Source organism: Phoxinus phoxinus (genome assembly GCF_949152265.1).
Source record: "Phoxinus phoxinus genome assembly, chromosome: 16".
Taxonomy (NCBI): Eukaryota; Metazoa; Chordata; class Actinopteri; order Cypriniformes; family Leuciscidae; genus Phoxinus; species Phoxinus phoxinus.
Window position 1 is genome coordinate 10686614 of NC_136891.1, and position 27612 is coordinate 10714225.

At 37.9% G+C, this 27612-nt stretch overlaps 1 protein-coding gene across 5 annotated transcripts in view; it reads right to left on the bottom strand.

The window, feature by feature from the left end:
• Positions 1 to 7398: 7398 nt before the first annotated feature.
• The window catches only part of fam49a (family with sequence similarity 49 member A), a 28251-nt gene continuing 8037 nt past the window's right edge, over positions 7399 to 27612 (bottom strand). Inside the window, exons 2-13 of one of the 5 annotated variants that reach the window (XM_079584856.1) lie at positions 16920 to 16974; positions 12789 to 12869; positions 12190 to 12268; positions 10369 to 10490; positions 10144 to 10249; positions 9911 to 10047; positions 9710 to 9787; positions 9502 to 9618; positions 8816 to 8895; positions 8337 to 8463; positions 8160 to 8230; positions 7399 to 8076 (exon numbers count right to left, since the gene is read on the bottom strand). In XM_079584856.1, coding sequence (XP_079440982.1) covers positions 8013 to 8076; positions 8160 to 8230; positions 8337 to 8463; positions 8816 to 8895; positions 9502 to 9618; positions 9710 to 9787; positions 9911 to 10047; positions 10144 to 10249; positions 10369 to 10490; positions 12190 to 12262 — 975 coding nt within the window. In that variant the 5' untranslated portion in view covers positions 12263 to 12268; positions 12789 to 12869; positions 16920 to 16974 and the 3' untranslated portion in view covers positions 7399 to 8012. Of the gene's footprint in view, positions 8077 to 8159; positions 8231 to 8336; positions 8464 to 8815; positions 8896 to 9501; positions 9619 to 9709; positions 9788 to 9910; positions 10048 to 10143; positions 10250 to 10368; positions 10491 to 12189; positions 12269 to 12788; positions 13007 to 13993; positions 16975 to 27612 lie in introns of all 5 variants that reach the window. The other 4 variants (XM_079584858.1, XM_079584857.1, XM_079584859.1 and 1 more) reach the window with 4 other exon arrangements.

Sequence of the window (27612 nt, forward strand, 5' to 3'; positions counted from 1 at the left end):
AAGCGCTCAACTTCCGGCTTCCCATATATGGGCCGCGCACAGAGAAAGTGCAAAATCAGTGACACTTTGACTGACAGAAAGGACTGATTGGACCAAATATTGGAACTTTTATTTATTTTTTACAATCGGGAGATGGAGATGGCGATGGCGATGGAGAGTGGTAGTTCTCTCTTGAAAGGTTTCTACTTTATCATTTAAAAGAGTTTCTCTCTGTTTGGTTTATGGTTCTGCTGAGGTTGACCTGGCTAAATGATCATTCTTAATGCCCCTTGATGTTCCTGGGTTCCTTATGCCCACAGGTGCAGGAGCTACACACACAAGTGAAATGAGATGAGACAGGATTGAGGGAGGGAAAGAGGAGTGGGGAGGGAGAGAGTTACTGTCAGGAGACTAAAAAGGGGAGCTGTGAGGGAGAGGCTAAAGATAGTGAGAGGGGGAAGGAAGGGAGGGGAGTGGGAAGAGTTACTGAAGAAAAGATAGCAGGATGCTGCAAGAGAGGAGATGGGAAGCTAGGGGAGGAAGAATAGGTATCAACAGAAGGGAGTGAATGGGGCACATAGAAAGACACAAGTGAACAAACAACCAAAAAAAGAGCAGAGAGAAGGGGAAGCCCCGCAAGTCTGCTGGGGAAATTGCAGGGGTGAGGATTTATTGCCTCAAGATTAATTGGGTTCAACCCGCGCTCAGAGAAAATCCATTGAAGTCAGCAGTGTGAGGCTATACAGCAGCCCACATTCACTGTGCATTGTGCAGGCATGAGAGGGGGATTTTTCAGACAAAACACCAGCTCTTAGAAAACAATAAGAAAGTTAATTAATGCTAATTTGTAAAATGACTGAAACAATGGCTCATTTTAAGTCTGATGCTATTAATAATGCCATTTCCGGACCTTAAATCTGATTGGCCAAGTGGCATTCTAATGCATAGTGCAACGGCAATGAGACTTTAATTGGTTTATATCACTCCTCCTTTGGTAAATCATTATTATAACATAAAAAGTTGAAATTATAAGTCATATCTATGACATAAAATGTCACAATTATGACAAAAACTGTGTGAAAATTATGAAAAATGACTTTTTTGTGTCATAATACTTAATTATACTTATTTCATGATTTATGTCAGAATAATAGCTGTTTATCTCATAATTTTGATTTTTTTTTCATCTAATAAATATGACTTACTAGGCTACCTCATAACTTTGAGTCTTTGTCATAATTGACTCATGTCATAATTATGTCTTTTAATAAATATGACATATTAACCCCTTATGTAGTAGAAATGGGTTTCCACAATATGCTTACTGGAAGTAATTATTCTGGGAGCAGGTTTCTAAGTGAAAGTGTCTGTCTTTTCTGCTGGTAGGCTATGATATAGTAAAATACATGGCAAATTTTGTCTGAAACATTTTTACTGTCTATTAACTTTATTTCTTGAACCATACCATACCATACTTGATGTAATTGTGGGGGTAAGAGGGTTGCAGACTAAGCCTCTGTTTTTCTCTTCAGACAAAAATGTAGCCAGTTGGTTCATATATTTGCAATCAGCCCTCTTGTTTGTCCAATACATCTTAATTATATGATGTCATCTAAATCTTAAGCTTAGTATGTGTTGTATGGCTATTATTAGAAAAGATAGGAATATTATATGATTAAAAAAAATAAATTTATTTGTGTAATTGCATATATAATAATTGTGCCATTTTGGCAGCAGGAGACATACTCACAAATATGCATTAGTCTTTCAATGCGCACTCTGAGAAAAATGATTTTCAAAGTGTGCTCTCATGGTATACAGACATGATGACTTGGATAATCTCAGACAGGGATTCCTGGCACAGAGCTGTGTGTGTGTGTGTTTCATGGTATTCCCCTCAACCCCTCAACACACTCACTTCTCCGGCTTCCACCCTATTGCAGTACGTCTCCCTGACACACACCAGCATTCAGAAGCCCACACTGCAGAACACAAACATCTGGTGCTGAATACCAATCGGAGAACTCAAGGCTAGGAGTATCCCTTCCACTGCAGTCACTGGACGCCCAGCAAAGACCCATTCCGTCTGAATGTGCTGCTATGATGTGGAAAACAACAGAGAATTGATCATGCCCCGTTATGCTATAATAGCCGCAATACAGCTATTATGCTCACAAAATGAATCAATTCAACATGACAAATATGACAAATTCCTCATGCATTTGAAAATGATGCGTCATTCCCTTCAGGGCACAGACATGATGGGACCAACGCCACTGCAAGAGAAAAAAAGGATTCTGGTTTGTGTCTTTGAGGTGACTGACAATTGCAGCTGGAAACTGACCTTGAATGAGATGGTGATCTTGGAGGCGGTTGACGTTGTATGTCAATAAAATGCTCCCACACATTTTCGCAGGTGCATACAGTTATAATCTGCCCTTTTCATACAATTCACTGACAGAGCTGAATGTCTTGATTACTCATTCATGATTAACACGTAGCTATGCATGTGGAATGAGAATGCTCTCGTTCAGTGATTTTCACACCTTTCTGAACGAGAAAGGTTTAAGTGGATTATAAATTAATTTGTGATAATGACCATGACTGCACATTATCCCTTATATTACATGGCATAAATGCATGGACATGAAATATAGATTTGAGGTGAAATTATTTTATAATGATAAAAAAATTGTAATCTATGATTATCTTATAATGCACCACAATGTCCAAAAACAATTGCATCAAGACATACACTGCTACGGTATTACAGTAATATTAAAGTCACCACGAAATCAAAATGGACAATTGTTTTTTTTATGGAATATTGAAGCATTTAATATAAATGATTTATCCATGCACATCCTTTTTTTATTATTATTCATGTGCCTTCATAATCTTTAATCAAAATACCCTCCCCTCGCTTTTGCAATGGCATCTTTTCTCTGATGATGCATTTACTGGCGTGAGGGCGGGGCAACCTGTCAATCACATGACATCACAGCAATAGCAAACCACAACCATCCAATCAATTCCCGATGGACAAAATCCCAAAGTCAAAGCCCCTCCCTATTCATTATTTCTTGTTTGAGAAGCCGGTTCACTTGGATATACGTCACAACGGAAGGAAAGTCCTCTGAGGTCATTTTCACTGCAATCAATTGCTTGAGACGCAAGATTAATTTATCCTAAATATTTATATTAGGATAAAGTCCTGCAGTCTGAAATGTGTTCTGACTGGAAATAATATCAGTGACGAAAGCCAGTTGGGTAGAATGAAAATCACTCATAGTACCTAAGCGGTATTACTGCGTTGCCATGAACAACATTGAATATTAAATATCAGACGGCTGAATTCCATGATTGACCGATCAGAATTGAGGATTCCAAGCTCATTAAACAGTAAACCCACCAAGCATCCACATGATCAATTTGAGCACACATTTAACTAATTTCCAGAAAACAAACATCATCTGGAATCAAAATAATTAAGAATGGTATAATTTATACACACCTAGAAATTAAAGTTATTTCCATGCATTTTAAATAAAACATTGTGCCCTGTGCGATTTAGACAGATGCATTGTGGTCCTTTCCCATGAATGGTATTTTCACACAAACACCATGCACCATCTAATTGAGTGATTACATGGCTGTTACTTCTTTTGAAAACACAGACAAATCAGCGTGGCCTTACTTTGCCAACCACGCAGGGAGCAAGAACACCAATTATCTGGCATTACGTGACGGTTGGCAGCTGTGGGATGAAAAAAAAAACTTTAGGAATGTGTGGCAGCAGACTGAAGAAAGCTGTTTGTTTTAATCAAAGGCAAAAAAAGGCCCCAAGGTCTCTGTATGAATCTCGCCAGTTATGCAACATAATTCAAGATGGAATTGGTTATGTATCATTCATCAAGCCACAGCTTACGTAATACGCCACACTTCACATAGAGCGCACAATGAACGCTTTCATGTATATTTCAGAAAAAGGAATCTATTATTCAGGAGAAGGAGAGAGATTGTGAGCGAGTTCTACCAAGTTTGAACCTGTGAGCTGGATCTAGAGGTTTCACGGCACAGAGAGCTTTGACTTTTGCTTTAAGCTTTAAACTCTTCAAAAGTAAACAAACCACTGGTGAAAAACCAAAACAGAGTGAGACCGACTACAACTATAAAGCATGCAGTTCTCCTTCAAACACTGCTGCTCATCCTTCCCTATATTTTTTTTGTAAAATAACTTAAATATGTAAATGTAATAACTAACTATACATTTAAGGCACCGATTCAAATTGGAGAACACAAAAGGAGCTACTTTGTGTGAACTGGATTATATAGGAGTTGATTTTTCATTGTGGGTGCAGAAATGGGTGGATTGAAACTGTTTGCCTTTTATGCCCAAATACCAAAGCTCTCATCAATGTGCTCTCCCATCCATGGAGAAAACATTTGATCAGCTATTCAAGTTGTTCACATAATCCATATCCCCAGTGGTCGAGCATGTGCTGTGAATATTTAATCAATGTATTCAAAACACTGAAAAATCCTTTCTTTTCCAATGTCTGCACTGTCACGCCCAACTGCTTTCACATCAGTTAACTCCCTACAGGCAAAACACTGCATTTGATTTTCTCTGAAACACAAAGGGAGAAGCACTATATCTTGTTCGAAGTAAATAGCACTCCAGTTTTTGCTTATAAAGGGCATAGGATTAATATACCAACTTTTGCATTTTACAAAATGTCCCAACTTTTCTGGAAATAGTGTTGTAATTGAGATTTGATAAGCATGGTCCAAAGTGTCAAAAATAAAAAGAGCAAAGAGATCTATTGCCAAAAACAAGCAGTGGCCCTAATGATAATAAAAGAAAGACTGGAAAACCATGAATAAGTAATTATTGAGCATGTTTTTAAAGTAAGAGCCATATTGTCTCAGGCGAATTAGTCTATTTTTGAAGCTTTGTTTCAAAAATACCCAAGAGGGGCTAAGAATATTTTAATATGTAATATCTTTAATGTCTTGACATTAAAAATCTGACATTTAAATTGCTTAAGAATGATTCACTTTAAGTGGACTAAAAGCTACATTAACATAATTAAGACATTCCATTACAGAATCACAAAAAAACACAGATGATTTTATAATAATTTGGGCCCTTTGATCCAAACAAACCTCTTTAATAAGTAATGATTTCATTGAGGAAAGCAGAACTTTTTTTACTAGTGCAATGTTCCTTGCACACTGAGTCTCATGGGTTTAGATCCTGTTGGTGACGCCAAGTTTTTGTTCAGAGGCAGCATGACTTCACTGCGCCACCATCAGGCTCTGGCACCTGAAAGGATTTTCCTCCTCCATACTGAGACACCTCTCTTGATTGCATAACAATATGGAGCCGCCAGTGGCCACTCCAGCAATAGCGCTGGGCCATAAACAATAACAGCATGGCGCAAAAATGCCTGCCAGTCTCCGCTGAAGGCACACGCTCAACAGTGTGCTTGCATAGTATAACACTGAAATCCTTCATTTGGTGACAAAATTGAGCAAAAATCTATTTCCTAATCATCCCCATATACTGATTGGCTTCATCACGGTCTCCTCTCCACCAGTAAGCTAGTGTGTGGTGGGCGTTCTGGCGCAATATGGCTGCCGTCACATCATCCAAGTGGATGCTGCACATTGGTGGTGGTTGAGGAGATTCCCCCCCTTCCATGTAAAGCGCTTTGAGGTCTCAGAAAAAGCGCTATATAAATGTAACAAATTATTCAACGGATCTAACGCTTGTCACATTTAGAATTTCATGAAGATTTCGAATGATCATGAAATATGTGGAAATATCGGTTTCAGTGAAGACTTAAACTGATATTTCCACATATTTCATGATCATTCGATAGAGGAAAATAGAGGAAAGAGTGCATACTTGTGTTATGCAGCAACTTAATAGTTCATCTAAAATGACAAATTCATGACATTCCAAATCTGTAGGACTTTTATTTCTTCTGTGGAACACAAAAGACGACATTTTGAACAGTTTTGGTTCCCATTGATTTCCAATATGGAAAAAATAATACAGTGAATGTCAATGGGCTGAAACTGTTTTTTTAACATTACTCAAAATATCTTCTTTTGTGTTTCACAGAAGAATGGCATACATGTTGGACAAACATGAGGATAAGTAAATGATGACAAGAGTTTTCTTTTTTTTTTTAAACAGTGACATCATGGCCTCAAGGCTTGATCTCTGCAGAAAGCCAAAAATTACATTCTGCCCTGCTGATTGATCGGGAAACAAAATTATTTTTATAACCCTGACATTCTTTAAGCCTGCCATATGCGTTTCTTGCCTTTTTCCGAGGTACTAATATGTCCGCTGCAGCTGACATTTGTGAAGGCTCATTTCCCTGTAATTTTATGCACATTTCGAGGCTCGTAATCAGGAAACAGTTCTGACATCGCAATAAAACACCCCTGGACACACATTACACACTCACCCACATAAAACTATCCTCATGATATGATTGTTAACGCCTCTCCACCACAGCCTGCACAATATCTGAGAGACTTATACAACTGATTACTTCTAATGTTTCTGGAGATGGAAGGTTTTCAGACCTGGTCTAAAGACCAGAGTGAGAGAGACTTAGAAAGATGGGAGTTTGCTGTAAGAGCTACATAGATGAGGACCTGTTTTCATGGCTCTCAGTTCACACCCTCTAGCGGCTCTAAGCTGTAACAAAAACACATTAGTACTTTAACTGGCTAGTCATCCAATACATGAAAAAGCGTTCAGCTTTGCCCGCATGCGTTTTTCACAACACGAACGTGAATCATACTGAATCTTGTTTAATGGAACATAGTAAATTTGATGAAATAGAGAAAATCAAATGAAATAGCACATTATTGCTAGGAAATTCTAGTGATCATCAGTAATTACTGTCGAAGTGGAAATGTTTCTATAATAATTAATGACAAGAAATGGAGTGATGACTCTTGTGAAGTGAGAGTAGTGAAACACTGCCATCCAGTGTTGAAACATCATCAGTGTGATTTGCAGTCAATATAGTTTAACTACCGGTACTAAAAATGACATGCATTCTAAACTGAGACCTCACAGTATTTGGGTCTTGAATCAGTTTAAATGAGTGCAGCCCTGCACAACCTTATGACTTGTACAAAAGGTTAAGGGTTGGTTAAAAGGTTATTTTTTTTTTTTGGAACAATGTAAAAAGTATTTTCTGTCACTTTTGTCAATTTTAGTGCATCTTTCCTGAAGAAAAGTATTAAATGATTTACCCCAAATTATCTTAATCACCTCAAACTTTGTAGTGCATCTTTGGAAAACTCACACTGGACCACTGCACACAATCCAAAATATCACATTTTTGATTCACAATATAATTTTTTTTAGAGAACATTAATCAAAAATATAATCAAAATGTCAATTTTATTTCAGATTTTAAAGCTGTATTGATGAGTATCGAATATGTTAGAAACAAATAGGCACAAAGACATGAAGAACACACATCACGTAATAACAAAAAATAAAAGCCGACATCTCCACCTTCAGCCAAACCACAGATTTGGGAACAAATAGAAAAAAAAAAAAAATGGTTTCATCATATTATGGTATTTTTCTTAACTGTCTTTTCTCATCTTATTACAAAATACAAAAGCACAACCATCCCAACACACTTTACTCATTCAATATTGACAACACTTTAGCCAATGATTTCACTGTAACTCACAACCAATGCATCAGCCCCTTTGGTTAACATGATCACTGTTATTAATTTGAAAACAAAACGGCAAATGATTTTTTTTCTCCATGAATTTTCATAAGGCTGCTTGGTTTTTATTCATTTGTGCTTGTCGACAGTATAGGCAATTTGTTTAGAATAAAGGTCTGCTTTCTTTACATTGCAGTAACTTGGAGGGAATGATTATGTAAATACACCCAAGTATTAACATCAAGTCCTTAAATAAATGTAAACATATACATCTTTTGAGGTCAGAATATTGACCCACTTCACTTAAAACCATTACTGGAGCATCGTTCGGATATTTTTTGGAGTAGACTCATCATTTAGGTGTTTTGTGGTGAACCTTTGGAGGAAAAAACAAAAAAAGATTAAAAAAATTAATACAAACCATAGCATCTGTCTTTAAGAACAGGAAGGGAAACTTACTTGAGGGCATTAAGGAGACCTTCAACATTATCTGCTGGTTGATCTTTTAAGACTTTAATGCATCCTTTCATCTAGAAAAAGTATGTACATCACGTATTACGGTGGAAAAGTCATTTTAAACAATCAAATGTGGAACAATTTTTGGTTGATTGAGAAAGTATGAGAATGTAGACTTACATCAATTTTTGAGGATTTGTTGAAGGCACCGTTAGGATGCACATGGTCATAGAGGATAATAACCCCCACCATCACCCTCATACAAAACAGAAGTGTATCTTCACTGTTGAATCGACTCGTGTACTCTCTTGTTAGCAGAAGAAGAGATTATTGTTACAATGATATACTTCAATATAGGCATTTCACACCTTCAGACAAATTAATTTCCACGATCTTTCCAGTCGTCAATGTGTAATCAACAGAAAAGCATAGATGACTGTCACACAAGCGGTTTTCTTCAGCGGACAGACTGATGTTATCAGCAAGTTATTACTGTACACAAGGAGCCACCAATAGCCGTTGAAATGTTTGAGCATTGTAAATTTTAGAATAGAAATTCCAATTATTTTTTGGGATTGTTTTTAAGGCACCTTATAAGACACATATGAAATACGATGTTAATTAAAGCAGCAATATTAAAAAAGCAATGAGGTACTCACGGTGTCTCCAGCATGACCTTGCATACACTTGCCATAGTGCTTAGGCAGTCTGTGGTGTTCTCAAGCGGTAATGTCTTATTCTACAGAGAAAAGAATCATAGGAATAATTCAAGCAAACATTTGTATATTGTATATTACATATATATTGATTATTATACACTACTGTTCAAAAGTTTGCGATTAGTAAGGTTTTTGAAAGAAGTCTCTTATGCTCACCAAGGCTGTATTTATTTGTAAATATTATTATTTAAAATAAATGTTTTTATTTTCATATACTTTAAATTTAATTTATTTTATGTGATTGTAAAACAGAATGATTTCTGAAGGATAATTAGAAAATTCAAATACAGTGCAAAGAAACATTTGTAATTATCAATATTGAAAACAGTTGACTTGTTTAATATTTTTGTGGAAACTGTGACATTTTTCCAATTAAGGTTCAATGAATTCTTTGAAAGTGCAACAGAATAGCATTTATTTGAAAATGTAAAAGTCACTGTAAAAGTTGATAAATTGAATACGTCTTTGAAGAATAAAAGTATAAAAAAATATTATTGACCCCAAACTTTTGAACGGTAGTGCTCTACAGTATTTGTGATGGAAATTAAAGAGCTAAAATTGTGACTGTAGAAAAAGCGAGAGAATAAAGATGAAATCGAATGTAATAGAAGGACAGCAGGCAGTACCTCCGTCACAAAGTTTGTTGTTGCCGTGCTCAGGGTCTTCAGCATTGGTGTGGCTTCAGCATAGAACAGAGACATTCTGTTTGCCATTTCATTATTGACCTCATTTTCAATATCAAGCTTGATACAGGAACAAAAAAAACACACGTACATGAACATTGAAATTGCAGTTCACAGAATATTGAACATGTCGTCATGCTCCTGCACTTACATTCATGTTGTTTAATCTGTTTCGGCTGATTGTTCTTCTGTAGTAGCTGAAGTCGTTCTGGATGGCTGGAATTCTCATCTAAACAAATTACACAATTTAATACGTAATTCCCAGAACAGAGCAATCAATAGTTTTTTTAAAGTTTTTTATTCCCCTAATATGAAAATTGGTTTGTGACAAGAGCATTGAATCAGCTGGCACCTTAAGCTCATCAAAGCGGAGGGTGAAATGCAGGATTTCAGCGAACTGTTTAGCAAGGGCCTGCTCCCTCTCCAGGTGCTGAGTAGGAGTGTACGGCGGACACGTCAGAGACTCCAAAAGGCTCTTCAGTGCTTCCTCTACATGAAAGAGAGGATACACAGAGCTTACGTTACATTTTTACTGGTCAAATGAGAAAATATGTGGCTATAGGTAATTCTACATGAACAGTGTACCTAGTTTCAATGAAAAAGAATAGAACTTCTTTAGGCGGATGACAAGGGGACACACAGAGTTCCAAGCCCTCTCCTGAAGGAGCATGTCATTAGGATTCTGTATTGCCTAAAATGAAAAACAAATCACATGATTTAAAGTGGCATGAGAAACACAACCCACAAAATGCTTTAAACACAACTGATTGACCCACAAAGAAAAAGCAGAAATATTAAAATCGGACGTACATCTCGTATTTCATGACCCGCCCCCTTGTAGGCTTGCAGGCCAGTCAGGATGCTCTCTGACTCCTGGAGAACAGCATTCACCTGGTTCCACATCTCTCTCTCACAGTCTGTCGGCTGTGCGTCTGACACAAACAAACTTCATTATGCACTGCCAAACACTAGTTATTACATGCAATGATTTCACTGCATTAGATAGAATACCAAACCAAGTGGCATCTGCAAATGGAGGACAGAGCTTTTTTTTAGCTCTACATTTCTCCAACAGCCATTTTCACCATCTCATTTTAGTAGGTATGTGAAGTCATTATTTATTTTATTTTACTCCAGTTCACACAGGTATACTAAAATAGTAACCACCACTAAATTTGACAACCAGAGAGTGGCCAAATACTTAAATTTGTAACTGTTCATCATTTGTTTTAGAGTTATAGGGCCAGATTTACTAAACGGCAAATTAGCGTGAGAACGCAATTCCAAAAAAGCACAGATGGGAGTGTAAAGTTCCTCACGTGATCTACTGATGACACACAAATTGAAGAACACCGACACAGCCGAATCATTTCCATTACGTCCAACGCAGACCAAATTAACGTCTGGTTTAAAACATGCTTTTCTTTGGCCATTAAATGGTGCAAATACCAGTAAATTGATGTGTAAACCTAAGTAAATCACCTTGTATGATACAGTTAAATACTTTCCTTCTATAAATATTGCATCTGAAAGGAAAACTCCTACAAATGCATATGCAATAAGGTTAGCCACAAAATAACCCTGTCCACAGTTTTTCAGCGCTTCAGTAAATCCTGACAGTAGTTGCTTAACGTCAAACGAGGGTTTGCGCTGGCCAGTAAATCTGGCCCTAAAACCTCATAAGTTTCATCTAGTGAAATGTTTAGCTTTTTCAGGTGAAATGTCTTTAAATGACACTTGGTTTGATATTTTGTCATCTAATGTAATGTAACATTCATAAATTAAGTTGCAGCTTAAGCACCCACATATTTTAGGGGCACTGTATACTGTATAGTCACAACATGACAACAAACAAACAAACAAATAAATGTGACATTTGCATATAAAAAAATCTTTTGTTTTTTTAAACCAGAGATACCCAATAATTCAACATTTCAGAGACATTCATTTCAAAAGTAAAGGTTTATGGGTTGTTGCCACTGAATCACAATAAATAAAAAAACATCCCGACTTCAGTTAATTCTCTCTCAAAGCAAGCAAATACTCAGGAAATGTTGAACATTTTGGGTAAAGCTCTGTTCAAAGTTTATAGACAGAAAAATAATCAAAGTCCAATGTTTAGTGAAATATAATTGGGATTGAGTACATAGTCACACAGGATTTAAATGTTTACTCGATAAGTATACAGAGGGCAAGGATTGAAAGATCTGAGATTTCAGAAAGACAAAAACAGAGACCAGAAAAATATCACAGAACAAGCAGGAGCTGTAAAGAGTAAGGAGATCATTTAAAGAGAATGGATCATGCAACATAGACATACATAGCCATGTTGGATGATATGGGGTTAGTTAGTACTGATTGGTAAGTCATGCACATTTAGGCTGCCAACAACAAATCAGATTTTCAGAATCTTCTTCGTATTTGAGTTTTTAGAATTAAAGACCATGCAAACATATTGCCCTCATCTGCACAACACATTTGCACATGCAAAAGCATTGTGAAGCTCTGTTTTGCTGTTGCGTTGCCGTTGTGACGAGCAGATTTTCAAGGACAATTCTGACAATGGTACTTGCAAAATGTTAGTAGCTGGAAAAAGTGACAGACACCAGGCCAGGCAAAAGCTCTGCTCACTTTCAAAGTCAAGGAAAAAGTTTGGCCCCTGATCAAGCTCTGTGCAAGTGAGCACTTTTAACAGATTCCCCATTGGTTTCTGAAACAGAAAAGCAAGAAGAGAAAGAGAAGAAAAAAGGCAGAAAGAGAGAAAAAGAGAAAGGTGTTGCATGTCAAAGACAGTAATCAGGAAGTCAAGATGAGCGTTAAAGAGTGATTCTCATGCTCAACATACAGAATTCCCTCAGCTTCTCATGGTGAACATGGACAAAATAGATTTTTTTCTCTTTATACTTTGAGAATTTTTGTTTGTAGTTAAATCACAGAACAAGCTTTTAGACAAAGTGTCAGTGTAACTGCTTTGGGCTGCGTTTCCCAAAAGCATTGTAAGTTGACAGTAGAACAATTGCCACCAATGGTCTCAACGATCAACTTAGGCTAACAATGCTTTTTGAGGAAAGCAGGAAGCATAAACTTTCACTACAAGAAAGCAAAGAGGGAAAACTGTCTCATAAGAGCTTTGAGACCATCAGTTCAGCTCCTCCTGCCACTGTCGGGGGAAAAAACAGCTGGTTATAGAGTCTTGCCAACTCCAGACTCCACCTCTCCTCAAAACTTACTTTCAAAGTCCAGGAAAAAATGTGGATAGTTCTCTATTTCCCTTGTAAGGACTTTTAGAAGATTACCCATTCCAGCGAAACCTAATCAAGATATAATGATGAAAAAAAAACAAATAAAACAAATGAATCACAATAAAAAACAGTTACTTCATTAACAATATAGCGAGAATAGTGAGAAATGCAATTAAAGCTGTAATATACTACTTGTTTAACAATAACTCAAAAACAGAAAATGTTTCTGTAACATGTTATAGGAAACCTAAATTGGCACATAACTGACAGATAAAAGGTGTAGTGGTACTTCTAGCACATTTATGTGAAAGCAAGCCTTTTAATTACCACCAAAAGACTGAACTACAGGAAAAGCATGTAGCACACAAGAGACTTTGATGATTGACAAGCTTTGTCAATTTTACTTTGCTCTTCTCATTTGTACTTAAGAGATTGTTCACTCACAGCCAGAGAATAAAATAGTTTGTAGTAAATTATATAATTTGAAACGAGGTTAACAGCTGTTTCAAATCACACTCCCGTATCGTTATCGACTAACTGAGATGCTTCATCATTTCAAAGTTATAACTGTACTCTTTTATAGCATATCATTACGCCGACAGGCACAACAAGCGCATACTCTATAAACACATGATTTGGTTGTCCACATGTTGCCAGAGCTCATGGGATTGGGATGGTGACATTAGTTGTGTCCCAAATGACTCACTACACTATGCAGTATGCACTTATGCACTGTGTACTCAACCGTGTAGTGTATGTAAGGTTATTTTGTCATTCAAAATTGAGGTCCAATAGCCCCTCCCGCTATGTAATTAAAGCTGCAACAGTTGAGTGCATGTAGTGTCCGACATTTCACACTTAGGTCCTGTCCCAAATGGCAGCCTAAGCACTCGCAGTCTTCCTATGAGTCCGCACTTTCGTGATGTAACGCAGCATTGACCGCCAGAAAGAAGTCTGCTTCAGTGCGGGCTTTGCAAATATGAGCATCGAGGGTGCATATCGACCACAAAGGGGTCCACCCTCATGACCACCCTTCTGAAAACTAAAATGACAAACGGGACACCCTAAGGTCTCATGGACTTGGACACGCGCCAGCCTTTGTAAGTTGAAAAGACATATGAAGTGTGCCATTTGGGACAGTGTCTTAGTTTTTTCGGTTAATTAAGTGCATCATCCGGGTATTTAAAATGCACTTGTCTTTTTCTTTTTGGAGTTTTAAATGTGAACACTACTCGCGCACTATATATATATATATATACACTACAAAACAGCATACAATATAGCAAAAGTATATGAATTGGGACGCACCTATCGTTTATGTCAGTGCTACAAAGGTGATCATTGAAAAGTTACTTCCGGTCTGGAATGGCTTTCATTTTCTGATGACGTCAGTTTGACGGCTTGGGTTGAAAATGCTTAACCACTCCCCTCAAACCGTTAGTCTGCTATGAGCAGAGATGGAGAGGAGGAGCGCTAAAGTAAAACCCTGCTCTCTGTTCAATATTCCGCTTCACTCGGAAATACATCACAACACAGGAGAAAAGTCGTTTGCAACTTCCGGTTCATGCGGACTTTAACGTTGGCATTTTATGCGGTTTAAATATCAAAATGTTAGTGAGAAAAAAAAAGAAGAAGAAACTTTTAGATATCAACTTGCATATGGATGGACATCGGTTATGCGCATCTTTGCTCGCTCCTTTGAAGGTATCTTGAGTAAAACAGGTCTATATTTAACGAAGCACATAAAAAGACCCAAACCGGAAGCAATGTTACCCGTTTTACAGATCACAGAAGTTTATTGAGCATAACCCCTATTGTGACATATAGAGTAAACAAGCTTCATCAACGAGAGAGAAAAAATGTAGGGCAGGGCTTGATTTTATGCATTGGAAATCGATGGAATCGTCACTAATTGTTGCGATGTCAATCAATGTGATTGACAGAAGGGGAAGGGTTATTGTCATGCCGTCTAACTGGTGCACATCAAAGACTAAAAAATGATGAGGGCACAGGAATTAAAAAAAAATGATGAGCTAAAGACAAATCATTTATAACAAATGCTGCACTTTCTTGGTGACTTAAATATATGGCAGTGCCTGTGCCTCTTCATTGCTCCAGCAGAGGGAGCAAGTGCTCACTATGATAATATCATCATTATCTGGCAATAGTGCAAGTGAATCTCAGCTTCTAACAGCAGATGTACAGTAGTGGAGACACAAACTTGGCACTTTTATGAATCTAATCTCAGCTAGGATATTTATTAAATTGGTGGTTGAGTGTGTAGCACATCTATCAGCAATATAAAAAAATAAAAATAAAACCGCAACCTATTTTGAACAAAGTTACATACTTAAGTCAGTTTGATCCTCCAGATGCTCTTCTGCACAAGAGGATGTGAAGACAATACCATTTCTGCTGTATGTGGTTAACCGCCACACATGAGTGCAGGCGATTCAAACAAGCTTCCTGTCAAACCTAAAGTGCTCCAACCATCGGAACAACTGCACTTGCAAAAGCATGAGAAACCGTCACTCTGGTGGCTGTGAAACAAAGCGGGCACAGAACAGTCTGGCCATTTCTAAGCCATGTCTGTGTGAGCGTGCATGTGTGTGCCCATCATTATGAACCCTATTCATTATACGGAGTGAATCATCACAGTACATGCACAAACCCAGCACTCTCTGCCCACATTCTAATCTGCATATTAAAAAACATTACAAACGCATCTGAAAACCAATGCACACACACAGGCCTTGACCTGCATTAGTAATGAGGTGACCTTATGTTGTAAAAATGTTGGAGGGGCCTTGGCAGTCGTTTGTGCAGTGTAATGAAAACCAATTCAGTTTGTTCCTTGACGAATATTTCACAAGTGCTCATACATGCTTTGAGAGCCAGTATGGAAAAAAAAAAAAAGTGAAGTGTGAGAGGGGTACGAGTACATGTTTTATACCGGAATAACCAGGAAAGTTGGCGAGGGAGTGTCACACAAAATAACTTCCTGTTTAAAGAAACTAGAGTAAGAACAAACAGCCTAATTTGAATAATTGGTGCAGGATTTAGTTCATGATATAAGGAATAGCTGCACGTGTATGGTTTTAAAATGTAAACTTAACTAATAACAATGGGTTTTTTTGCCACAGGATGCAAGTTGTGGTTTAAGAGATTTAAAGGGATAGTCTTATTAGTCCACCCAAAAAAAAAAACTCTGTCATCATTTACTCGCCCTTATGTCGTTCCAAAATTGTATGACTTTTCTTCTGCTGAACATAAAATAAGATCTTTTGGAGAACATTGTGAATCAAGCAACAGAGGAGCCCATTGATTTCCATTCTATGGCCAAAAAAAGAGAGACATTTTTTCAAAAGATCTTTTGTGTTTCATAGAAGAGAGACATTTAAACAGGTTTGGAACTAAAAGAGAGAGAGTAAGGTGCCAGAATTTTCATTTTTGGACAAACTCTGCCTTTAAGTTCAGCCCAGTACATTAACGCGGAGACCCCCATAGCTTCTGTAATAAGATAAAATCAAAAGCGTCTGTCCTTCACAATTAAACCATGTATGCTGCAATTAAAGGCCATGCGAGCAGAACAATAATCCACTTTATCCGTGGCTGAAAAGACCTCTGTTAGCCTCTGCCTGCTGAGCAGCTCATAAACAGAGCAGTAAATGAACTTTTGCATCTCGGCTGGGCTTAAACAGAGCTTGGTCTTCCTCAGGTCCTGCACACAGCCGCAATACTAACAACCTCACAAATTACTGGTTTATTCACTTCCTAATGGGGTTCCCACAGTGAGCGTGTTTGTGTTTATCAATTCCTCATGTTACGAGAGGCACCGGCCTACACTACTACAACACTTCCTGCTTTGTAGAGGCTAAACACCACATCTCTCATTCAGAGTTTACAGCAGTTGTTTATTGTAATAACGTCTGGCTGTTTCTAAGCTCATTTGCTTACAGAGAACGGAAATGTTACATACTGTGGCAAGAGGAGCACAGTTTATTGAGCCTATGCCGACACAGCAAACAAGCCTAATCGAAGTGTAATTGTGACTGTAAATCTGATATTGCCGTTATTAACATGATGCCTTGCCTCTCAGTGAAGGCTGTTCAGCGTTACCTTTTCTGGAGGAGAATGTATGCTTGCTTTTAGATCATCCACTTGATTCTTGATTCTGAAAAACAAAACATACAGAGCCAAATCAGTCAAGTTGTGTTGAATGAGGAAAACAAACCATATATTTTGAATAAATCTGACAGCATAAAATGTAAACAGTAATTCAACACGCTAACTATTTCTCACATTACAAGCAAGTTGTGATAATCATCTCATTATAAAGCTGTATACTGCACCACTCTCTTGTTGGGGAAACAAGTCACTGTTGGGGAACACGATTGCAATGTGCTAGATAATGATTATAAACAAACAATGACATGAATCAGTCGTTTCAATAAATGCATCATGGATAGCTCTCTGTGAGATTTAAAATGCACTTCACAGCTGTTTTATGTTAACTGAGGGATTAAATATCTAGAGAAATTTCAGCCAAGTGTAACTAATGACTACCCAAAAACACTGGAGGGCAGGAACCATCAGAGACACTGTCTCTAAAGAGGCTCATATGCACATGACAGCAATGCATACCATTTCTACAGCACCTTTCTACTATGTGGTATGTGCAACTATGTGGTTATCATTGGTTGTTAAAATGAGTCTTTCAAAACATCACAGTCAAATCATAAGTGCTTAGTTATGTAGCCTACATCTTCAACAATACGGAAAAGGAAAAGAAACAACATTCAAACAATAGCAGCAGCATCATGCAAAGAATGACGAAAACCAAAAAAACTTGTCACACAAGTTAAGCTGCCAAATTAACAATCCATTTGTCAAGGGAAAAGGAAGCTGCCTTCATGATAAAGTCATCTACAAAGCAGGTCTCTATAGAGCTCCCCTGACAAAAGACGGGCTGATATCAACATGTGTTGACCTTTTTCTCTGCGAAGGCTTGAAATGAGCTTTCTTTCCTCCTTTGTCAGCACAAACTGATACTCACGGTCACCCTCCCACCAGACGGCGTTCTTGTTGCACGTTCTTTCCTTGATTTTCTTTTGAGGATTAAGATCACTGATCCCAGTTAAAACAGCGGCCTCTTCTGCCCTCACGCACCGCAACGGTGCTAATAAACCCAGACCTTCTAACAGACAGATAGAGAGATAAAGAAGTGCCTCCCTCTGGCTCGACTCCCATCTGTCAGTGTGCATAGTGCTCACACACCACCACCCCCCTCCCCCCTCAAACCTGAGGACAGGGCACGAACAGACCCCACGGGGACTCTGCCATGGAGTCACACGCCCTTATATGGGCATACGGCTGCTCAACGCATGAGCCGGATGAGTGGTCTTCCCTTCCCTCCTCCTCAGCACCTTTCACTCACTAAAGAAGTCATCACTGTACGCCTGTCTTCTCCATGCTCTGCAAAACCAGTGGAATTTCTGAATGAAAAACACCATGATAGACAAATTCTTTCTGTGTTTTTGAATCAACTCCATATTGTTACCAAAAAGTGCACAGTATCTTGGTAAGATCTTCTTTAGCCCGCGATGATCTGGGTCAAAGCAGCATGGGGATATTTTATCTGTGGTATTTCCCTCTCAGCAGGTCCAGGTATTGGAATCAGGAAAAGAGAATTCCCAGAGAATAAACATGTTTTTCAGAACTCGCAATGGAATTTTCCAGTGACCCCAATAACACAAGCTGCACTTTGCTGAATAGCAGTTATCATTTGAGATTAAACTCAAAGGATGAATCAGGAGAGTCCCGGCTCTCAGATTATCAGCGTTCAAATGGAAAATTTCCGCTCAGTTCATGAAATATGAGAATCTCTGCAACAAGCAGAAATTCAAAGATTGCGTAAATTGAAGGAAAAAAGTATTGAAATGACAAGAGCTGAGGAATATACTTTTTTTTTTAAATGATGCATCACGAAGAGTTGATGTCAATGATTCTGCATCGAAGCATGAAAACAAGATTACATTTTTTTTTTTATAGGACTAGCATACACATTAATGTATGTCTTATTGTAATTATTACCGGCCATTGGGAGGTTTGGCAAAAAGTTAGTTTTAGGGCCTGTTTGTGTCATCTTTTTTTTTTTTACAAAAAGAACATGAATTAATGAGAAAGTAAAGTGGAGGACATGCTTGATATAAAAAAAAGTTAGGTGTTAAGTGCAATAAGACATCAATGTGTTACTGCCGCTGAATGACACACACCCAAAGCACGCACACAGAAAGCTGCTTCTCTACACCATGCGATCCTGAATTCAGTTCTCTTTAGAGGCCTATTGCACTAGAACGGTCAGCTACACAACTTCGGCGTTCTGGCACAACATGGCTGCTGTCGCATCGTCCAGGTGGATGCTGCACATTGGTGGTGGTTGAGGAGATTCCCCCCTTCTATGTAAAGCGCTTTGAGTGCAGAGAAAAGCGCTATATAAAATCTAATGAATTACACAGAATTATTTCAAATGATTATTATTTAGAAATAATTATTTTGAATAACAAAGATAACAAAAAAAACTATATTGTGATTATTAACATAGTAATTGTTATCAATAAAGGAATTGGAGGAAAAGATGCATCAAGAATCGTTTTATAACCGAATCGCGAGGCAAGTGAAGATTCACACTTTAGAAATAACATTCTTTTCAGAAAAGCTGGGCTGCCACACACATGCATAAATCTGCCAGGATGCCAACAATCTCCATGACAACACAAGGACTATTGCACAGAAAAGCACATTTGAGTAACAGCTTTCCTCTGAGGCAACTGCAGTATGATGAACACTACGTCCTGACCTATAATCAAGGAGGGAGCGAAGTCTGCATCATTCTTGGCTGAACCTAACATGGAAGGTTTTTAGATGATCGAAACTAGATCACATTTTTGGATAAGTACATCATAAATTCCATCACATACTTGGCATTAGTAAAAAATAAATAAAAGGTTTCCCCATGAACATCGGAAAAGAAGTTTAAAGACCCCATTCGTCCATATCTTTAGAGTGCCAGTCAGGTTCCAGAAGTAAAACTTCATTAATTTTCTCCATAGGGAAATAACGATTACCGGTACTTATAAACCTGTAAAGACAGACTTACTGTGAGCTATGAAGTTGTTAAAGGGATAGATCACCCAAAAATGAAAATTAGCCCATGATTTACTCACCCTGAAGCCATCCTAGGGGTATATGACATTCCAACGCATTCTCATCCTAGGGCGTCATATACTGACACTTATGACATTTCGTCAACATCCAACGCACATGGCACCCTTTAGCGTCAATATGACACGCACAGAGCTTTGTTCGGTTATGGTTGGGTTTAGGTCTGGGGTAGGGTTAGGGTTAGACCGCTAGGAGGAGCCTTCTGGCCCATATCTATCTGCGTCTCATATTGACGCTAAAGGGTGCCATGTGCGTTGGATGTAGACGATATGTCAAAATTGTCAGTATATGACGCCTTGGGATGAGATCGGGCTGCAACGCATTCTTCTTTCAGACGAATACAATCGGAGTTATATAAAAAAAAGCCCTGTCTCCATCTCCAAGCTTTATGAGTGAATGGCTTGAGAAAAATGTAAGCCCAAAAAAATGCATCCATCCATTATAAAAGTAATTCATATGGCTCCAGGGGGTTAATAACGGCCTTCTTTAGCAAAGCCATGAGTTTGTGTAAGAAAAATATCCATATTTAAGCCTTTATAAACTATAATCACTATCTTCCGACAGATTTATCATCGATTTATGGTGGAAGACTAGCCTAACCCCTGACCCGACGCACAGCGTAATGACGAATGCGCAAGCTCAGAGGAAATAGCAAAACAAAACACTGGTGGCAAATTAGCCATTGTGAGGAGAAATGTCGGAGGATTTCTATATAATAGAAGAGGAACTTCAGTTTGTTGCACAGCCCTATTTGTTTAAACCGTGAGAGCTTACGATACTCCTGCATCCTACGTCAAACATGCGCCACGGGTTACTCATGTGGCGCAAGTCGACTTGTGCAGTATACGGTCGTCTGGCGGAAGCTAGTTATTTTACATTATAAAGTTATAAATATGGGTATATTCATACAAAACCCCCGGCTTCGCTTCAGAAAGACTTTATTAACACCGCCGGAGCCGTGTGGAGTATTTTTAATCATGGATGGATGCACTTTTTTGGGCTTTAAATTTTCTCCAGCCATTCACTCCCATTATGAAGCTTGGAAGAGGGTAAGTAAATCATGGGCTAATTCTCATTTTGGGGTGAACTAACCCTTTAATTGATAGTATTTGCTTCTGTTGAAGCAATTAGCCTGCATTATTTCAACATTTATAAAAAATAAACATGTTTAAGAGCAGAATTTGTGGTGAAAACTAGCCTACATTACACGAGGCTGTACAGAAAATTCCACCAATCTGAGTCGAAAAAGCAAACCGTGCCAAAAGTTAGCTCCACCCAATCCCATGAAGCAGCAACACAAATGCAGTAATAGATGGTGCGCACGTGACGTCACTGTCTGGGGTAAGCATTGACTGACAAAAAAGTCTGGCAGCATTGGTTTTGAGATAGACTACAAATAGATGACAAGAAATCTGAGGTATATTTTTCCAGACTGCCAAAAGCTACACAAGAGAGAAGCAAATGGATCGCTGCAATTCACAGAAACAACTGTACTCCAGGCAGCGAAACATGGATTTGCAGTTCAGAATCAGAATGAGCTTTGCGCACACTTGGAGAAAAAACACACAAGAATTAATCATTTTGTGTCAATATGATGAATTTTGGGGTAAAATCCTACCCTATATATTGTATTGTCATATATTGTATTGACAACTCAATTAAATAATTCCTAGGAGTGTGACGAGACACTCATCTCACGAGACAAGGCGAGATTTTTGCACAATATTTAATAGAAATCCTCGATGACAAAGTTCATGACTGGAAAAATAGTCTGCAGGTGCATTTTGATGTTTTAACTAATAATCTTCTAATGAACGTCATTTCAGTTCTACTTTAGGAGTGCATTTAAAGACAACAATATACAAGCACTGTAAAAGGTTTTTCCACATACTCCGACTGGCTTTTCTCCTGTATGATTTCACGAGTCACTTCAGACCTTTCTGTATATTTATGAGCTTCCAGAACTTCTGATTGAACTCCTTTCCACAAATTGAACAGAAATAAAAACAGAATAAATAACAATTTTCTCTTAGTCTTATTAAGTGACCAAAAATACGCACACGCACTTTATGGCGTGTAATACTCACGCACACTACACCCCTAATCCTACCCAAAGGGTTTACAGTGCGTATCATATGCACGCAAAAACACTTTGTCGGGGGTTCTCTCGTTATTAAACCGCGGATAGCCTAATGCCTCAGAAAATCCGATCTGCCTGTTTACATGACAGTCGCATTGGCACGTATCTGGTTTATATCTGATTTATTTCCACATATGGACGAGGCCTGAAACCGATCTCGAAATATCCAAATGCATGCGTTTTTTTCTGTTTACACGGTCATAGAACACATCTGATCTGTCACATATAAGCAAAAAATCGGAATTGGGTCACATTTCACTGACAGTGTAAATTTCAATCACACAGCACGATGCAGTGTAGGCCTACAGGAATATCTGGACCACAGCCAATCAGAGGCAAAGACCCGCCCCATCTCTGTCTCTGATTGGTTTAGACCACGATATGATCCAACCATGAGTGTGAGTTCTGTCAAAGGTCGTTACAAAGCTACAAACCTAGCCCATTACAACTATTAAAAATTCTAAAATGTAAACATAGGCTATAGGCTACAAATAAAAAATTATCCTAAATACTAATAAATTAAATACCATAAAATTATATAAATAATGCCAATATAACACTGGTAGCTCCATTTGAAGGCAGAAGACTACAAAAGCTATACAGTAAAAGTAAAGCAAAAAATGTCAAAATATTTTTTTTATCCAGTTAAATTGTTTGTGTGTCTCAAAACAAAAGAAGCTCAAATACACACCAAATAACTCAATATCAAATACTAAAGTCTAGACTGAGGAGCTGGGTCCATTTTTAAAAGCATTAGACTCTGACCAGCTGCTAACCTCCAGGACAAAGCTGTTTGACTGCGAGAGGCAGATGGGCTTTTCAAACGACCAACAGCATGAAATATTCAAGCAAACAACTCACAGTTTCCATTCTCACTTGGCTGACACACATAGCAATCTAACTACCGTACATAGATAAGTGAGATTAGTTTAATAGTGTCCCAGCAATCATATCAGTGCAAGACCATAACATGACATCTGTTGACAAACTGTGGCTGCTGACTAAAAGATGGATTACTTGACTTGATCATTCTACTTGCGTTCAGCAGCACAGTCAGAAGCAATTGTGATGAAACAGATGGTGATCTGTCCCAAAAACAATGCCTACTACACCATGAAATTGTAGCACCTCTAGGCAATGACTGGACTTTTAGATGATGACATGATGGGTCTAAAAGATCTGGTTGTAATCATGAGGCAAGATTAGCCTAATTTACGTCTACATTCAAGGATATCTTTTATTTGATGTAGATGTAGGATAAATGGGCAAAGAGAAAGACATGTAAAGCCTGCTTGTTAATTATCATCATGCAATGCTATGCAAAGGTAGGAAAAGTTGTCTTCCGGGTATCAATTTCTGATATCCATTGTGCACATCATGCATTGGCAAAGTGTTTTAACTCAGACATAAAGGCAACACATCAGCCATTCAAGAAGCTCTTAAGAGCCACTCCCCTCAGTTCATCCAGAGGTTAAGATGCATGAAGAGTCAATGAAGTGTAAAAATAAAAAAAACACACCAAAGAAAACAAGTGTAGATGGACAAAAAAAAAGCTGACGGAAACAGTGAAATACAATGGGTTGAGTACAGCAAGTGCAAATATGAACTCAGTCTAATTATTGTTGCATACATTGCAGGTATTTTCCCCTTCTGAACTGGTAACATGCCAATGATAACATTTTGAAATGGGCAGGAGTCATCTTTTTTTTTTTAACAACAAGTAGTAGCAAAAATAGACTGGATGACTAATCTTAAAAGAATGTGATTTTAATGATGGGCCGGTTCAGTGGGATTTGAAGTATGACTGAGGGGGGTTCCTGTAATCCTGTTTCCTTTAAGTAAACTCACAAGCAGCTCACATAAAACAAACACAAAACAAATGAAAAACTTGCCCACCCTTACATAGCCAACACTAAGATTACAAAAGCTGTATCAGCTAGTCAGTTAACTACGCTGTCACGAGAAAATTCACAAATAGATATTTTCAGGAGCTTACTAATGGCTCATTATTATCATCTCATTATTGTGCTTTAACACTTAATATAGAAGCGCTTATCTTTGTTTTTAACAGATATGAAAATCTCAAGATAGAAAATAATAAACTAAACATTACATTCATAAAGTATTTGATTAAACCAATACATGGCTACTTAATATATAAACCATTTAACAAACTTGCTTGTGCTGCCTGTGATGTATTTTTGTCATACTGCCCACACCTAATTACCACTAATGCACTAATTCTTTTGACAAACCAAAATGTTGATGCAAGGTTTAGTGGTTTGGTGTTTTACAAACATTCATTAGACAGGCCATAAATCACTTTTCATTTGTACCTTTTTTTTTTTTTTTTTGTAGTAGACAGCTAACAAACAACAGGGCTTGACATGAAGGCTTGTCCGGGACAAGTGGATTTTTTTGTAGGACAAGTGGAAGTGAAAATTAGTTTTCCCACTGGACAAGTTAATAAAAAAACAAAAAAACAATGCCTTCAAAAAAACATGTTACTTCACGTTATGTGCCACTCAATGGGTCTCATTCATGAAACACGAGCAGAACGAATTTTTGTGTAAATCGTGTGTAAAGTGGTTCGGGCGTAAATTTTTCGGATTCATTAAAAATGAATGAATCGTATTTTCCAAATGTTGGTTGGTACGAAAGAAATCTACACCTGCTCCCAGCCACGTGTAAATAGTGCGTTTAACATCCGAACGTATTGCTCATTAATAAGGCTGCATTTTAATTCACCTTAATCGGGTACATATTTACACAGCATTTTGAAAAAATATTATATATAGCCTAGTAATAATTACATACGGTTTTTCTTTTTACTTTTATTATGAGAGCCAGTAATAGCATCTGCAAACGTGGAACATTTTAATCAAATAATTAATTGCTTTCAATAGGGCTGGGCTATATTTTTTCGAAGTGAACTAATTCGTTTTTTGCAGTCGAGCTTCATGTCGAACCATTTTCTTTTCACTTCTGGGACTGTTCGATTAACAGATGAAACTCCATTAACTGCATCTGTAATATGCTGCCAAGCTTCCTTTTTTTTAGGACCTGATACGCCACTATGTACGCTTGAAAATAAAATGTGCCGTTTTGAATGAACTTCTGACAATAAAATATTATCTGATAATGAGAAATGTTTCTTTTTCATTCGCTTTTGAGAAGACATGTTGAAATCCTTCGTTTGGTGTTATAATATGATGCCCATATATGGTTGTCAGTCGGATTTAATGGGCAGGATTTATGGTAGTTGAGAATGAGCGTGCACGCGCGTCCCATTTGCGACTGATTGGAATTCATTAACACACACACACACATTTCACTATCACATCTGACGTTTACGAAATATTTGTGAATCAGGAGAAGAGTTTTTGGGAAGGTCTCTTTACGTGCAGATCACTCGCATATTTACTCGTATATTTACGAATGTTTAGACCCATTACGTCTATTTTACAGATTTAATTTTACCGTTTTGAAACGAACACATTTTCTTCCCCACAATCCGTCGAACTAGCGTCCAACTCAGAATGCTTTGATTGGCCAATCAGGAGTCGGTCCAAGTTGAAACATTTTTACCTGCCTCAAAGCGTCAGGAAAAGCTCCAAAAACAAGTCACCTTACTGTTACACCAACAGCACCATACGAATTAAAACGGGAACGAAAATTTGTAACCAAATGGAAATTAATTCGACTGGGTTATTTATGAAGACGGAGCAATGGTCTGTGGCGTCTGTCGGGGGCAACCCAACCCGGCTGACAAGTAAATGACGTTAGCTAGCTAGTGTCGGCAGCCGTGTACTGTAAACAAGCATTAACAGCATTTTTATTGGTAAAATGTACATAGTTAAATATTAGCTAATGTTCAGATGTAAAGTAGCTACACGTTTTAAAGTATCCCTTGGTAAATTATCTTATCAAATCTTATCATCTCTACACTGGTTACCTATAAAGTTCCGTATTAATTATAAGGTATTGTTACTGACTTATAAAGCCCTAAACGGCTTAGCTCCAGTTTATTTAACGGATCTTCTATCGCCCTATAATCCATCGCGCTCTTTAAGATCGCTAAATTCGAGGCTTTTGGTTATACCTAGGATATCTAAGTCCACCAAAGGAGGGAGAGCATTCTCACATTTAGCTCCAAAACTCTGGAATAGCCTTCCTGATACTGTTCGTTGCTCAGAGTCGCTCTCCCAGTTCAAAACTAGATTAAAGACGCATCTCTTTAACCAGGCATTCATATAAATGTTTTAATCTTACAGTTAAATCCGGCCTCTAGTTCATAACCGCCAGAGGAGAACTGGCCCCCGACTGAGCCTGGGTTCTCCCAAGGTTTTTTTTTTTCTCCATTAGGTCACCTGATGGAGTTTTTCGTTTCCTTGCCACTGTTGCCTTTGGCTTGCTCAGTTGGGGATATTCAATTTAATGAATCAATCAATATTACTATTGATTAGCATTACCAAACATGGACGTTTTATTATTATTTTAATTTAATACTGTGAAGCTGCTTTGATACAATCTGTATTGTGAAAAGCGCTATACAAATATTCTTGACTTGACTTGACTTAAATCAGCCTCTGCCGGGTAGAAAGTGGCATTTATCAAAAATAAATTATAAAATTATAAATCTTTACCCGGACAAGTGACTATTGTGCATGGACAAGTGAAACATAAATGTACTTGTCCGAAGGACAAGTGGTGCCTCAAAAAGTTAATGTCAAGCCCTGAACAACAACATGATGTTGATACTGTATAATACAGAGTAGGAACATTAAGCCATAAAACTGATCTGGAGGATAAATATTGTGCCACTTACTGTATGCAATGTGTAAGCTTCGCGTATGCACACACACACGCGAAATGGTACAGAAAACCAGGTGAGAAAGAGCTTCCTCTGCGATAACACCCCTGGAGAAAAGTAGCAAAGCGAGCTTACTTTACAATGTGTGGGAGTTCTTAATCTTTTAATGCTTAGTGCGGTCTCTGAGAAACACCAGAGTAGTGCAGAAAACACAGTGTTAGAACACCACACAATAGCCTCAAAAGTCTAGCCTACCCAATAACAGTGTAGTAAAAAACAGCCATTTCCTGTCTGCCTCCACAACAAGTCCATTTGCTGCAACTGCAAGCGGCTCATCACTAGTGGTTTCTCTCCATTCTGCTGTTGCTGAGATAGCATTTATAATGGAGAAATATTACTTACTAACCTCATAAGGGGACATCTAAACACAGCCAAAGATAAATATCAGATACTGGAACAGTTATACTGAGTGAATCATCAAATACTCCCCGTCTCAAAAATCAATGCTTTAGCAACTTGCTTGCACAATTTCTGAAATAAAAAAGATTTCAATACTAATTTAAAAATGTGTATCTGTACACGCGTGCAAACTGCACTCCCAAATGGTGGTTGTGTAAAGCATGCTCATATGGGGA